This window comes from Anguilla rostrata, chromosome 14 (genome assembly GCF_018555375.3).
Source record: "Anguilla rostrata isolate EN2019 chromosome 14, ASM1855537v3, whole genome shotgun sequence".
In the NCBI taxonomy this organism is placed as follows: domain Eukaryota; kingdom Metazoa; phylum Chordata; class Actinopteri; order Anguilliformes; family Anguillidae; genus Anguilla; species Anguilla rostrata.
This window is the reverse complement of record NC_057946.1, coordinates 10,119,120-10,135,438: the sequence shown is the minus strand read 5'-3', so window position 1 is coordinate 10,135,438 and position 16,319 is coordinate 10,119,120. Positions and strand designations below refer to the sequence as shown.

The 16,319-nt window shown below is 41.3% G+C and overlaps 1 protein-coding gene across 1 annotated transcript in view; it reads left to right on the top strand.

Annotated features, from left to right (window-relative positions):
• The window catches only part of man2a1 (mannosidase, alpha, class 2A, member 1), a 113,178-nt gene that overhangs the window by 76,087 nt on the left and 20,772 nt on the right, over positions 1 to 16,319 (top strand). The window contains exons 13-17 of the mRNA XM_064307584.1: positions 785 to 950; positions 1,949 to 2,176; positions 2,963 to 3,085; positions 3,368 to 3,482; positions 12,008 to 12,141. Coding sequence (XP_064163654.1) covers positions 785 to 950; positions 1,949 to 2,176; positions 2,963 to 3,085; positions 3,368 to 3,482; positions 12,008 to 12,141 — 766 coding nt within the window. The remainder of the gene's footprint in view (positions 1 to 784; positions 951 to 1,948; positions 2,177 to 2,962; positions 3,086 to 3,367; positions 3,483 to 12,007; positions 12,142 to 16,319) is intronic.

The window sequence follows — 16,319 nt, the reverse complement described above, 5'->3', positions numbered from 1 at the left end:
CTGAAAGAAGCCATAATTTGCACGTTGGCTCATATATTGTATATGTTTCTGAACTTGATAGTATTTTTTTTTAGCTTTTTAGTATTCAGGATTTTTGTGTTGGTAGGATATTCCATTTTCATAAGTGCTGGTTGATTGGGTCACCGCAGTGTGTGTGCAGCACCTGGGTAAGATGCAGGCCTCCAGCACAATGGCTGCCCAGCGAGCGGACTGCAGAGTGGAAAAAGTGCTGTTTGGCACTTCCTGTTTCAGAGGACACTCGTGCTATTGTGCACCTTCCAAAATCGACAGACGATTTTGATTGGCATTAAGGGAAAATACAGATTAAAATTGTATTAAAAATAATACATAAAAGGCTTCAGGCATACTCCTCAACACCTAAATCTGGTACCCGAGTGTGCTTTTCAGTTTTAGCAAGCTGTATGCAGATTTGTTCTCTCTGTCCAAATGAAAGTTTTAGAATACAATGATTTAAAAAATCTATAATCGAAACCCATGAATATATGAATATAAAAATAACATATAGCTCATTTTTTTAATGCATTTACAATGAATACTTGATTTAAATACAATTTTAAAACTAATTAGCAATATAAGCATAGGTTATTAGATAAATGTACGTTAAAAATTAATAGGATTAATGGGAACTTGAAGTCTGAGAAACTTTGTTCATTACTTTCAAAATATGCTTACCATCCAAGAACAATAAAGCCTGCTTTCAGATTGCTGTGAATTTAATTTCTGCTCTGTCGTGCAACTGAAGCATCGCCCCCCTCTGTACCAGGTCCGTGGTCGTCTGCAACCCCACAGATCAGGACAGGTCGTCTGTGGTGACTGTGTACGTCAGCTCGCCCAGAGTGCGCGTGCTCACCGTCCACGGCCACCCAGTGGTGGCCCAGATCGCCGCAGTCTGGGAGGAGCCCACCAAGGCCTCCAGGGAGGCCTTCCAGGTACCGGCTTCTGGGCCCGTCCGCCCAGGTCCTTTCGACCGAAACGTCGGGGTCACGCGCTTCAGAAACCCCCATGTCCCTCTGTCGGGTCACATTCGCAGGGCAATGCACGGTCTATGGTGGCCAGTTCAAGTGGAGGTGCTAGCAGGGTCATGCAGTAATAGTGTGAACATGAGCAGTTTGACCAGAGGTTTTGGAGTTGGAATGGCTCTGCAGGCCATTCAGTATTTGGTGAGGAAAGCTGGTTAGTGTAGTGCAGAATGGAATACTGGGTTCCAGGGTAGGCAGTGTATGCATGGATTGATTTGATGTGAGAATTTAATTCTCAGCTGGTGGTGCTGTAGCCCAAGGGACATTTGCGGGCTGTTGCATTTGCTATTTAATTTAATTGCAGTTGTAAAATCCTGCCTTAAGATAAACAAAAGCATCTAGAGTTGGGAGTTTTTTTTAAGCTTAGTTGTGATAAACTGATGAATAATTCCATGGTGTTCATCTTTTCAAAAATCCACATCATTGGAGCTGTATTTTTATTGCATGCTTCAAAGTACTGAATTTGTGTGTCATACCAATCCAAAACTGGGTGTGAAGTGCAGACTTGCTTTGCAGGGGGTTTGACGCTTTGTTTCACTTCTTACTTTCTGTTGCAAAACCAGCCAGAACCTGCTTCCTTAATTTTAGCCATCATAATTAGATTTAGTGATGAGGTGATGCAGTCCCATTTTTAGTGTGTTTTCACAACATTTTTATTTTTTGCTACAGTTACAGCTTAAGCATTTGCTCCTTCAGAACTCTTTGTTCGACCCCAAGTCATTACATTCAAGTTTGTATACTTTGTTTTTATATCTTTTAGCATAAACTGAATTGTGCACCACTGCTGAGACCAGTTGCTCCACTTTTCCAAAAATGACCTCACTATATATCAGTATAGACAAGAGTGTTTATACATTCATGCGCACAGTTGCAATATCAGTGAGTTGTGTATTATGTGTTCTCCGCAGTTGTCCTTCGTGGCACAGGTGCCTGCCCTGGGCCTGGGAGTTTACCAGCTGAGCGAGGGCGGAGAATTCCGCACAGTCCCGGCAGACTACACCTTCTTAAAGCAGGGGAGCCAGCTGTCCATTATGGGGACGGAACACTTCAAAGTGGCCCTGCCTCAGGATGGCTCCGCCCACTTCACCATAGAAAGCCCCCTCCTGAAGATCTGGTGCTCTTCAGAATCTGGCAAAGTAAAATGCTGAAGTTCAACTGGTGCTATAATAATATATATAAAATAATAATTAATAAATAACAATATAATAATAATATAAATGGGTTGCACAGGTAAGGAACTGCCTGTACGAAGTAGGTTCGATCTAGAACTGCGTGTACCTGACAAGTACTAACCTGCTGCTTCAGATATATCCACTATAAATGATACAATGAAGTCTATGAGTGCAGTAAAAGTGTATCCTTGAAGTCTCTTCTAATGTAATGTAATGTAATAATAATAATTATAGCAGCTTGCATGTTCAGGGGCAGTGTATTTGTTTTGTCCAATAAGTATTGGCATGTCTTCTTGTTTTCTTTGAGATATCAGAAAACTAGTACATTGTATTTCTTTTTCAAATATAGCTTTTTTTTTTTTTTTTAGATTACTGTGTATCTCTGGTGTAGTCTTCTTAGGCTACCTTAAGAATAAAAAACTATGCCACAGAAAATACCTGCATTTATTTATTTATCTGTCAATCTGCCTGTCACATTCCCATTCCATATAGGCTCGCTGTGCTTGCTTCTTAGACTTCTGCAGATGAAACATCTTCGGCTCGGCTTACTGTTTCTAGATGGTTATAAAACAGTTATAAAAAACAGGGCTATCAATTTGTGGAGTTATTCCAAAGAAAAACTTTTTTGATGGATGGGCCACTCTCTGAACCCACAGATGCAAATTGAATTGCCTTGCATTCATCAGGAAAAGATTGATCTGTATCACAACAGTTGAAGATGGGCTGTGTGTGTGTGTGTGTGTCCCACAGAAAATTAAAAACAAGGAAGATGGTGCAGAGCAGCACATCAAGGTGGACTTTTTATGGTATGGAACAACCAGCAAGAGAGATAAGAGTGGGGCCTACCTTTTCCTGCCTGATGGGGAAGCTAAGGTAAGAAATTCTTATATTCAGATTAGCCACAACTTTGAACATACCTTTGCAGTTGCGGGAAGAATTATACTTTTTAGAGGCCAAAGAAACACAAAAGCGGAGCAATACCTCCGCTCCTACTTGTTATTGACAGCTGAAGATAAAGGAAGTTGCTGTTGGAGCTCAGCTGTACATGTGTATATTAAACATAATTGATTATTGTCCTTTGTGAATGTGGAATATAGGTTTGATTTTGCTGAGTCTGATTTTAATGAATGCTTGATGTTTTCCCTTGTCCTGCAGATTTATACTACCAACAGTCCTCCCCTAATTAGAGTAACCAAAGGAATGGTGTTCTCTGAAGTTACAACTATTTATGAACATGTGACTCACAATGTCCGACTTTACAATGTGCAAGGTGAGTGGGAAGTTTAAAAAAAAACCTACAATTTTTTTTAGAGAAAGTGTTTTCATGTCAGCTGGGAGACAGCAGTTCACACTTGGAGAAAGGCTTATACTCAACTACTAGATATAATTTGTAATGTTTTTCCAAATGCTTGTTTTTGAGTTTATTAAATAGATAAACCAATAGATATTTTGATTCCAAATTTGGTAAAGTTACACTTTAAAGGGCTGTTGCCTGGGCTCTTTTTCAGAATAACTGTAGAAGTTAACCTTATGATTACCATTTAACATGTACGTGCAATTAGTGTTTGAAAGTAATTGCATCCTTTCAGAGGTAGAGCTGGAGTCCTTTCAAATAAGCACAGGAAAGTGAACATTTTGGCTCTCTAAGACATGATGGGTCAGCAACCCTAATACAGTTTTTAAATGCACCGTCCCAGTGCTTTTCTTTGATTTTATTTTCTCATAGAATGCCCCTGCGCATCATGTAAAGGCCGTATTAAGCTTCAGGTCTGTTCTATATGGTATCGCAGTATAGCCATTCCCTTGCATTGTCTCACAGAAGAATGAGCGTCAGGCCGTCTTGTGTTCTTTACCTAATGAGGCATTCAAGCCAGTGAGCCGTGACTGAAGAGGACTGTTTTTATGTAATAAAAGCCAGATGATGCTTTCAATCAAATTGACAACTGTGACACGGGGTTGTGCGGAAGGCATTAAAATGCGGTGTTTTGCTGTGTCTGAGGATACTGGCCGATGTGAGGTAAACTGCGACCGAGTGTTTTTCCCGCCTTATTGAGAGCGGGCCGCGGTGAAATGAAATGCGCTGATACCCCCGAGCCTCCCCGGTGTCCGGCGCGGTGGTTCACGAGCGCTCCTCCTCCTCCTCCTCCTCCTCTCTGCCGAGGGTGCGCGGCCAAAGCCGCCGCCTCACTTGATCGATTGTCAAAACCTGTTATCGCATTTGGGCCGTGGCGCGGCCTCTGATTGTGTAACTTTGAAAGGGGAAAAAAAAATAAAATAAAACTCCACGTTGCACAAAGTGAAAAGGCGTTCACTCCCGCTCCGTTTGACCTACATTTTGACGTCTTCCAGACCACAGAAATGTTTCATATGCTATCATGGCCCAGCACTTCCTCTGTTGGAGCTGGCTGATGGTCGGTTATCACCAAGGTTACGCGCAGCCTGTTGTGTTCTGAGCCCTCCTTCAGGTGCCCAGCTATTATTTTTAGGGAGCCCATGTGCCGCGATTTAGCTTCTGCTCCTAAAGGCATGTCCTGAAAAGTTCATCATATGTTGCATTAGATGTGAACTGCCATACAGTAGGGAGAACATAAATATTGTCTTTATAAACAATTTTATGCCAGGGGCTGCAAACACACTGTAAATATGTTAGAGAAAATCTGCAATGATGAATTCATGCACTTATACAACAAGTCATTTAGATAATTATAACACATACTGTAAACAAGGCTAATTATGCCATTAATCAGATTTTGTAATGCCACAGAATTGCATTAAGTGCCTTGAAAATTATGGCATACAGATACGGTTGCTATAAATAAGGCATATTGTTTGTACTTTTAGTCTTATCTCATAACAGAATACTCCCATGCTTCTGACCCTTGATAACGATAACATTCAGAGATTGGTAATTTAAAACGTTCGTAAAAATTGATTGCGTTTTATGGCATCTTAGGATATCAAGCTGGTTTGCAGTGGAGGGATAAATTGAACCGCCTACATGGATGTTGCACGGCGGCCATTGTTTACGCCAGGGCGTTCAGTATGCATCAGCTGAGGTGGAGAGGGAGGGAGGGATCCTGTAATTAGTCTCAGGTATAAGCAGTTTATCATTGTAATTAACGGCTTTTAATCCCATCCATGCCATGATTCAGTGAGGTTCTTTATTTCCCCTGTTACCACGGAGAAGGAAACTTTTGAAAACATTCTTTGAAACAATATATTTTTATTATTGTTATTTTCTGTTTTATCCAAATATTAGAACCCCCATTAAACCCACCCTGCCTTTGCTGGCAGGAGTCCAATTATATTCCTCCATTGTGGGCTGCCAATCACAGGTAGTCGGAACTTTCCATGTCCAGACCTTTTCAGTGAGGAGACCCATAGGGCAATACTGTTAGCCATAGCATTTCACTGGGAGTGAGGGTTTCAGTCAGCAGGGTTTTCCCACACTTAATAGCTTAGAACTCTTATGTTTAATTGGGTGCGTGCAATGCCCTTACATAATAACGGCGCAGATTAGCTGGTGCAGTGGCTGGCCTGTGTTAAGTCTCCTTACTCTCCAACTCCAAAAGAGGATGTTGCTGCAGCAGGATGGCCATAGAAGTACAAATACACATGCCAAATAACAAGAAAGCTGAAAATCAGGGATAATAATCAGCTTAAATAAATGTTTCAGCAAATAAAATGATCGTGAGTCATCTGGTTCAAAATGTTCTGCATCAAATGTTCCTGCACAAATACTGAGCATCGTAATTTTGAGATGGTGTCAGAAGATAGAAACTCATTTCAAAGATTCTGACGCGCTCAGTGGGTGCCGAAGAAGCCCTTCAGGAGTATCTTCATTTTCCTTGAGTTCCATAAACATTTTTTTCCTTTCAGACCTTTCTGTCTGGCGGTGCTGTAGTTGCAGTCTTCTGCCAGAGACGATCTTTGTTTATTTTCCCTCCGGTTTTGTGAGGATTTCTTTAACAGTTGCAGCCACAGACACGTAATGAAAAACAGGGAGGTCACCGGGGCATGTTTTATCGACCATGTGTCAGCACGTATCAATATCTTGCAGTAATCATATTAGAGATGAAAATAATGGCCAAAAACAAAATCGTTATCCCATTTCAAATATTAAATATTAATCATTTAATCCATTAGGTCAATCACCCCCTCCAGCTTCTTTTTTCCTTGTATGGATTTTTTTCCAGATTAAAAGCCTAAACATGGCTGATTATATTGATTTCACCACCAAACTTGCATGGTAAAGGACAAATAATATCACTTCTTTTAATTTTGAGAGATAAAAGGGATTTTGAGGAATGGGTGCAGGGATCTAATGTAAGATGGCATAAAAATTCATTAAATCCACATGTGGACCAGGTACATGTGTAGTTTCCAGCGGGCTCACATTCCCCAGATGGACTACAGTAGAAACTTTAGTCCACTGTATACAACAGAATATATGCCCTGCCTGCTCTTTTAATCTTTAAATCAAGCTTCAGGGCTGTCATCAATACAATATAGGTGCAGGTTGAAAACAAATGGCAATAAGGTATAAATTATTTTTAAAAATAAAGAAGGCAGAAATGGCTAAAACAAAGTGTTTATAATAATGTGAAAAAATAAGACATAACTGCCAACAGGCAACCGGTGGCTGTAATTACGTATTTGCATTCAGTGTGGCCAGTGAGAGCCTTGTACATTGTAACAATTGCGAGCCTACAGTATTTCCGTATTAAATCAGTGGGTGTCATTGCCATTTGGAGGAAAAGAAGGCAGTGCATTTGAGTGCGACGTTATTCAGACAAATGCTGCAAACTATATTTAGGATTATTCAGGGTCATTGCACAGGATGCTTTTGATGCAGCTATACCCAGAATATGTTTTTATATACAGTAGCTAGCTGCTTGCTGAAGTGTTGGGTGCGTAGAAAAAAGTGACTGCTACATTCATCTGTCTGAATGCTGTTAACTTCTGTTTTACTTTCAGAAAACCCATCATCTCTTTGAAATAGCTGAGAATTGTATGGAGAATAGTGCAGACTCAGCTGTTTGGGTTTGAATACATCTGAAAGTGGGATTTTCCCATTTAGTGTTTATATTGTCTTTTTGCACATTAAGAATGACATTGTCAACCCCTGTACTATATATCAGAGAGTAAGGGAATTTATATCCTACTGTATATGCTGTCATTAGAGCAGAGGAAGGGACTCCAAACTTTACCAGGAGCCAGCTTTGCAGGCCACTAAAAGCAGCGTGGGATACAACTATTGAATTAAACTACAGCCCAAACACGTATCATGAGCTGGAGCTTTCAATTAAAAGCTTTTAAAGATTGACAAATAAACTAAGTAGTAAATGATGCAGGTGTTGCACGTACATGCAGCCATGTGTGTAAATGAGGAAAGCATAAAAACCATTTTCTGTTCATTTTTATTAAATTATACTGTTGTACAGCTCTTATAAATTAATTGGTAAGGTTAATCATTGATGTTAAGCAATCTTATATTACATAATATATATTTGTTTTGAGAAGCCTGGTGCCCAGGACCTGTTTTATGTTCATATGTGGTTAACATATTATTTCTGGCTATCTGGATTTCATTTATGGCTGTTCTGTTTAGAAAAGAATAGGACGAAAAGTTCTAGACTGCCATCACCATTATCCATACGACAGATGTTCAGTCAGTGCTATACTTAAGGAAAAGGACACGTTTTTGGTTCATGGTAACCTTTAAAAACCCATCAATAAGGATCTGTCAGTATCATTTTTATCCTTCTTGTATCTGCACTATCCTGGCTTCATTGCCGCAGTCCAGATTTCTTTGGAGATTCTTGCTGCATTACATTGGCTAAACGATTATGATTTGTAAAAAATACACTCACTGAGATCTATAAAAGGTGCTGGCTGGCACAACATAAAAATTTTATTCAAATTACATCAGGTGATGCAATGGCAGCGCAAGACGGATCATATTGTGACTGGAGGCATCACAGATAATGATATGGGAACTGTTACATGGGATGAGTGCCTCACATAAATCAAAGGGTTGAGCAGCCTCTGTTTAATAAGGCAGCATGTTTTCTTTTTTCTCACTAGTCCTTTATATTTTTGTTTATATGTCATTTTTTTGTGTACATGCCATTTTTGAGAAGTAAATCCAGCAATGACATTAAAGAGTTTAAGGTGTCAGAGTGGAGAGGAAAATCTTATGATTTTCTCTTAACTAGTACAATCTGACTTGTCCTTGCGCTTACTTGAGAACAATTTTTTAATCATTTCAAATATTTGTGCCTGAAGCCTGTTTCACAGCACCTGACCCCCTGAAAGGTATTGCAGAGCATTTTCTGCGGCATAGGCTAGCCCGTGAGACAAGGCTCTCGAGCATGTTTTGAACTGTTACCAGTCCACTGACTCAAGTGTTGCTAATGTTCAAAGAATCAAGTCAAATGCTTTTCTACTAAACAAAAGCTAAAAACTTACATTCTTTACAGCTTCACATCTCAGCTTAACATCTACTTGCCATTGAAAAGAGATGCTTAAACCAGCCAGTGCTAGAGCCAGAGCCCCTCACTGTGTTACTTGGAAAGATGCATGTCTTAAAACACCGAGATACACATGCAGTAGAGGATGTGGGTCTCGCAAGATGCCACAGGAGATAACCAAAACAAGAGGGGCTGCTGTTGCAGAGTGTGTGAGCCGCGTAGCCCAAGCACAGGCTTTGTGAATCCTGCTTTGAGATCGCACACAAGCCTACAGAGCACGCGACTGGAGCGTGCGGACTCCTGTGCATCCTGTAACTGGCATTCCCGCTTGGCAGCTCCGCTCGCAGGGTTCTCTGGATTCGGAGGCCAAACACAGGTTTTCTTTGGCCCCTCTCAGCGCTCGAGCTCCCAGCCAGGTGCGGAAGGCCCCTCCCACTCGCACGGGCCCAGGCGGAGCCGAGTGGAGCTCCACGGCGCACAGCGCGCGCGTGTTCTGCAGCGTAAAACGCCTGCAGGGGGGGCCTCGCCGGAGCACGGCTCCGCGGGCTAACAGAAGAAACACGGAACCTTCCAGAAGGGAGGGGTTTGGGAGTGGGGAAACCAGGGCCTTCTGTCCTCCCTGTTATTCAGCTGCATGGGCTAACAGGGTCAGGAAAAAAAGGGACTCGTCTGTGTTTTCCTCAGCTGGCAGAATTACAAGCGTGCTGGGCCGTGCAAACCGCTCTGTCCCGAAGGTGACTCAAACAGAGCAAAGGGACTAGGTCATGCTGCTCTTCAAGAGCACTGTGCTAACCGCCCATACCCCCCTTGAGGGGGGGATAGGAGATCAGAAGTGTGAGGAGAGGAGGGGGGGGAGTGGCGCTCACTGTGCTCATTGGAGCAGAAGCAATAAAATTCCTCCAAAAAGTAAAGGGGGAGAAGGAGAAAAAAAGGGGAACAGGCCTTTAATTCTCACTCCTTCAGTTTAGTGCACCAGGGGAAAGGGTAGGGGTGGACAGCCAGTGCACTCAGCAGAAGCAGAAGCAAGGGGGGAAGGGTGAGATTCTGGCCTCTTTCCCAGAATTCTCTCACACTTAATAGCGCTGGAGGGGATAGGAGCGCATGCAGGCTATCGCCCTCAGAGTGCGACTGGGGAGGAAGGGGGAAGCCGCGGAGATAATTGCTCACAAGGGGATATCCGGTCCCTGAAGCTGAGCTACTGAGGAGAGCTACCAAGCCGCAAAGACCAAAGCAAAATCCAAGGTGAGCTCTCCTCATAGGGCTTAGTGGCCTGTGGAGCTTGTTGTGAGGGATGGACGAAGAAGGGGGCATGTGAAACACAAGAGCCTGTACTGAAAAACTAGTCAGACCTTTACCGTGTTTCGTGATGTGTGAAGATGCATTCCAGAATCCATGCACTGAGAATGATCAGGATCGTACTGACGCTAACTGCTTTCGCATTGTGTTGCGACCATCTCTTGCATACTTGTATTGCGCACATTTGTGCAAAGCCATTCTCTACAGTGCTGTATGGGAGCACACTGGTGAGGCATGGATGCAGTCCCCTTCGTTTAACTTGGATGTGACACAGAGAAGGGTCATCCTACAATGTGAAGTTTGACTTGCTAATGGAGACAAAGCTGAAAATGAGGTTGAATAGAGGGCAGAGTATTCATAATCTGCTCATTCCCTTATTGCAATTGAGATGATGTTAGCCTTATACACCTATGCACCTGCAGTAGAACTGTGAATAGTTATAGAATGTGCTTGGTTTTTTTTAGGTCTACTGCATTTATCATGTGCACATTCTGCTTCTTTCTCTTTAGCCTTTAACTTCCTAAGTCTGCGATAGGAATATATTATGGTTACGGGGGCTCCACAGAAATGGCAAGCAGCGTAGTACAAAAGCTGCAGTTGTGAAATACCAGCAGAGATTACTGCTCTGCCATTCACCTCCTGGCACTGTAGCAAGAATTTAGAAAGACACAGAATATAATTGCTGTTGATTTACCATTTGTACTCTCTGCTCGGGAGAAATTTTGACGGCTCGTAATTTACGGCCCATTTTGCTCTTGTTTACGTAGGCCCGCAAATATTAAACAAAAGATAATTGCAAAGCTGTGATTTGAAATCATCGTCTTTTGTTTCGAGCAAATATTTGGAAATAGAAGGGGAGAGACGTTTGATGAGAAAAAAGAAAATCTGACTCCACGGGGGGAATGAGCTTCAGAAAGTTGCACGGTCTTTCTCCCTCATTATCATGGCATCATGCTAAATCTGTTTTTGTAAGGGATTTACCCTAAGTAACTTAAGTAGCCCCAAGGCTTTCAAATAATGAGACATCCTGTCATTTGCATACAAGAGAACCATTCCCCTCGACACACAACATTTAAGTGATTGAGCTTCCACAAACAATGTGACATTAATGGAGCTGAAATGTATGCACCCCATGCCTGCAAATGGCTTTTCCCATGCAAAAGACTGATTAGCTTTCCTTCAACAAAGCAACCAACAAAGCACCATAGCATTACATTCAGTGTGCATGTTCTATAGGCACCGTGATGTGTATTATGAGCATGCATTTTGCCTGTGGTGTGCAGAGAGCTGGATATAAGTAATACTTTATCCCTTCCCAGTTTGACCTGGATACCAATGAGTCTTCTCTTTTTCTCACATATTTAGAAGCAGAAACAGCATTTCGAAGATGAAAATGATAAAAGCTTGTCTTCTTTTCCTTGCTGTCTTAATTTTCACTTCACTGAAGCTTTAAAGCACTGAATGCTTTGGTCAAAGGGTACCCACAGTGCCGTGCAATTTCAGTGGTTACTGTATAATAAGCAAAGGACTAATTAACTTTAGCACCATGTTCAGTCAAATAACAAGCATTACCATTGCCATTCAGTCCTGTGATAAAAACTGCAGCACTTAGCATGTGGTTAATTTAATACCTTTTACAGTTTAGTATCTGTCAACTACATCTCCATTTCTTTATCAACACGTATAACATGCTTACATAAACTAAGTTTGAAGTTAAGCTAATTCTCATCTAGGTACTTCAAAACATAAAACATAATGCTCTATTCTTTATATTTAGGTTCTCACAAGCATAATTACCTGTACAAGCTCTCCTATATACAGCCATACTGCGCCTCCTACGCACAGGCAGAGATCATATCGATCAATGATATTTTCATGGCATTACTCTTTCCTCCCACGGGAGCTTGACTGAAATCCTGAGAAATGGGTTGGTGCGCTCGTCCACAACGAAAACACTGAGAAACAGATCCAGTAACCGGTGCAGGGGGCTCTCTAATTGAGTTACTATTTCAACTTTCCGTTCCAGGCGTAGAGGGCCAGTCTGTGGAGATCTCCAATACTGTGGATATAAGGGGGGAGTCCAACCGTGAAATTGCAATGAGGATAACGTCAGATCTGAACAGCAGCGATCGATTCTTCACAGACCTCAACGGTTTCCAGGTAGGGTTACCATCCCACGTCTCTCTCTCGCTTTAAATTTTGCCTTCCAAAATTATTTCTTTCCCCTGCTTCCCCCACCCTTCCTGGGTTGTGAAAAAGGGACCGTGTCTTTGTCCTACGCTGTGAGTGACGGAAACAGAAGCTGTACAGCTGTTACATTCGGGTTTGAGAGTGGGGGCTATTGTACTTCTGCGAGAGCCAAAACAGATGTGGCTCATTCGCTGCCAGAAAATGACATTTTTCAGTTGCAGTGAGTCTCGAATGTTGTGGCAGTGGGTGCCTGTAAGAAGCAAACAATGCTAGCTGTACTTAATTTTTGTCTGAATTTTTCACTGTCATGCATAATTGTATACCAGTATACTGTAGTCCATGGTGTTTTGTTGGGTGAAGGTATTGCCATTATTTTTTGTTAACTTGACTTGCTTTTGGTTATGTAGTCACTGTAAGTTTTAAACAACAAAACAAATACTGACCACACACACTGGCTGCTATCTCACCACAGACACTCTTATTAATTAGCATAAACAACATGTTGACACCAACCTAGTTAATTGTGCCAGCATGTTACAAGAATACTTGCATACTGCTGTCACTCAAGACAATTAGAACACAATTAAATGTAAATATGCACAACCTGTTGGACTATTGCTATTCCCAAGGAAGAATAGCTTACTGGGAGATTCTGAATCATGGGGGTATCTTTCCACATAAGACATTCTACTCTGTATTTAGATTTTGAAAACATAAAACAATATTTTTAAATGTACCATACTTTTCCCCCAAGTTAAATACCAGGGTGTGTCCAGCAAAGCACACTCAATCTCAGTGTAGTGGTGTGCCCCCTGTTGACTAAATGCCAGTGCATAGCATATGCTATCAAGAGAAGGTTTCAGGCGCTGTGCAAAAGCAGCTCCTGTAGTTAAACAGCACCTGTAGTTGCCTTGCACCAGCTGCACATGAATTTCTCTGCACTCTACATTAGGACTGTGAGTTGAACAAAATTAGTGGCTGAAGGGACGATTATAAATGAGGGATAAAGACTTGTTTCAGTGTACCATGGTATACCTTGAATCCAAGTAACATGAGATGAAATCTCAAGGTTTGATAACAGCCTGATTTCATGGTTTGGCATAACACCAGTATGACATTACATCAACATATTAATGAAAAAAAATTATGTACCATACTTGACAAGTGTGAAAGAACCGTTCTTCTTGTACAAGTGTCACAATCTTGGAACTAAGCTAAACAGCCTCATTTGTTAGGGGTTTTCCCTCTGTGGAAAAAGTCATCCCTGAAGGATCTCCCGCCTCTTTCTGTTTGTTTAGTTACTTTGGAGAAGATTAGCTTTCAAGGTAGGAAACCCTGCTGCTTTTTCGCTTTCTTTTTTTTTTTTACCCCTTTTGATTTCCCAAAGCTCCTAACATTTAAAATGCTGAAAATTGGACCCAATCCACAGTCCTTGAGCAAGGTTAAAAACAACATCGGAATTAATGTAAGGCAAAAGTCAGCCAAAAGTTGAAAAAATGTGATTTGTAAACATAACCTTTAGCTGTACCCTCTGAGTGCTGGGGAAGAAGACAGGTGAACAATTTGTATTCTGTGTGCTGAAAAAATGGTGGTGAAATGCACACCTGTGTTTTTTGAGTTTTTTGCTGTCAGTGGTGTTTTTTTTTTTGGTTTTTTTTTTTGCTCATAACAGTTACCCAACTCCCAGTTTTTGCAGAGTATCTGAATACTTTATTTTAAATACGTATGACTAAATTAAACGTTTTGTTCCGGAACACAGGTGTGGTTTTGAGGTGCTTTGAAACCTGCCTGGTCCGCATGCAGCTGAGGTCAAATGAGGGACCGTTGTTCGGACAACCATTATTTACTGCAAATAATAAATAAACCTGGACACAGTCTTTTGTGCAGTAGAAATGCTGTCGCATAATGTGTCCCAGAAATAGATTCACCAAATCTTAGTTTATCACTTAAATTTCCGTTCATAAAATTTGTTTTGCCATCTCATATGTGCGGCCTTGCTGTGTATGAGGAGTATTATGTCGAGTGCTGCTAAACCTGTGTTAAATGCTCTTTGTTCATACTGCTTGATTGCTTTTTGTCTGTTGATAAATTAATTTTGGGATTTGTTTTTTTTTACATGTGAGAAGTATAATAAATACAGATGTAGGTATATAATAAAAACCAATAGGCAGTCTCATTAAAGATACTTAACCACAAAAGTTGGAACTTTGATTTAACAGTATGAACTGTATTAACTATATAATATAGTGTAACAGTCAAAATAAAATTGCATCAGTGATTTAATAGAATTGTAAAGGTTTGGAGTTCTTGAACGATCTTTCGGCTTGCATCCTTGCTTGCATGTGTTTACATAATCAAACAAAACAGGGTTTAATGGTTTAGTGCTTTCCTAAGCAAGGATACAAATAGAGCACTCGTACTAATCTAAGCAGGGCAGAGCTAAAATGATCTCCAGTTAAAATGGTTAGTAACATGCAATGTTTCAGGTTTTTTTTCTGGATTGGTGGTTCATAAGGTTCATACTCATTTCTTATATTACATAAGAAAAATTTTTAAAAGTCAGAATGCTCAACTGAAAATGAGTGGAAAAAATAATGGCAAATCTTACTTTCAGCATAATAAGACTGGCATTGCAGTCTGGGCATTCATACACTTACTAGGCAGATCTGTACAGGTGTAAATATGAAAGCCAAGGAAAGTGAGAGAGAGTGTGATTTGTTTTGTGGCATTTTCCGTCTCCTCACGTAGATTCTATGAAATGCGAAATGCTGCACAGCTCATCCCAGTTAGTTGGATCCAGGGGAGATTTATGGAGCTTGGCTCCTGGGAGACCAGCCTGTTAGTGCCTTGGGTAATGGAGGGTAATGATGAAGCGGAATATCCAGTGTCTTGTATTTACTGAAATGAAAGTTCCTTTTCCCCCCGGGACATTGGGATGCGGTGTCAGACGGTACCCAGTGCAGAGGCAATGCGTTTGTTTTGTTTTTTTCAACGACCAATTCTTGACGGCCATGTTTGTCTGAGCCTGGAGTACTTCAAGGTGCTCTTTTTCAGAAAACAAATCACTTGTCCGCCCTACCATTATTATTTTATGTGTTCATGAGGTGTTAAAATTGATTATATTTTACTATTCCAGTAAAATATATGTAGATCCCCAGGGAAAGGGTATGGATGAATGTCTCCAGGGATGCACTAAATAGATTTTTCCCAAAAGGCTGATCCATGGCCAATCAGACACACACACACGTACGTTTATTGTTATTTGTCATATGAGGCAGCTTGTTTACATTCTTACAGCTGATTGGTTTAAACCGAACAGCTCCTTTTAGAACATTTGGGTATTTTTTTGGTGAGAATCATTTAAGCAACGAGCCAAAACAATTATACACATGCAGCTGGAAACATACTTAAAAAAAATTTTTTTTTTTACTGAGTACTAGTAATAAGTTGTCATGTATTTGAAAATACTAAAACCCCTTGGAAAGTACGTTGTTGGACATACCGATGTGCACTCCTTGGTCCATACAAGGCGTGTTTATAGATGGATGGTGCATCCAGCACAGTCTCCCTCTGTTTTTATTTTCTCAAAGCACAATCCTTTTGAACAACAGCAGAGCAAATATAATACTCTCAGACGCAATTCTGCTTCACACTGTGGAGAGAACAGAAGGACACCAATTAATCGACAGGTGCAGGCATGTGGTGTCCTGTATATTCTTTCTCCCCGAACAGAAGAAAGGTTATTAACCCTGCCTGAAATCATGCTGACAAGGAATGCAACATGTTTTGTAAATGAAGGTCCTGTGAGGGTTTTTCAAGTTTCTCATTTTCGACAGCGCACGCTGGCCCTGTTGTGTCTTTGTGTGCAGGAGGGTGCGGGGCATTGGAATTAGATCTGTAACCCTCACAGCCTGTGGTGCCTTGGTTGGCGTCACTTCACAAAAGGAGACAAAGCTGCCTGCGCCAGCGCTACAGGGTAATCACAATGTAATACAGCCGCTGCGGCAAGATTGATCTCACGAGCACAGATCGAAAACCGGCGGGAGATGGCCAAGAGACGGATATCAACATTTCACCAAAAGCGCTAAAAGGCTCTGTGGTTGATTAGCTGCTAATTAGCTGAAGACACGCAGTGTTGCACTGTACAT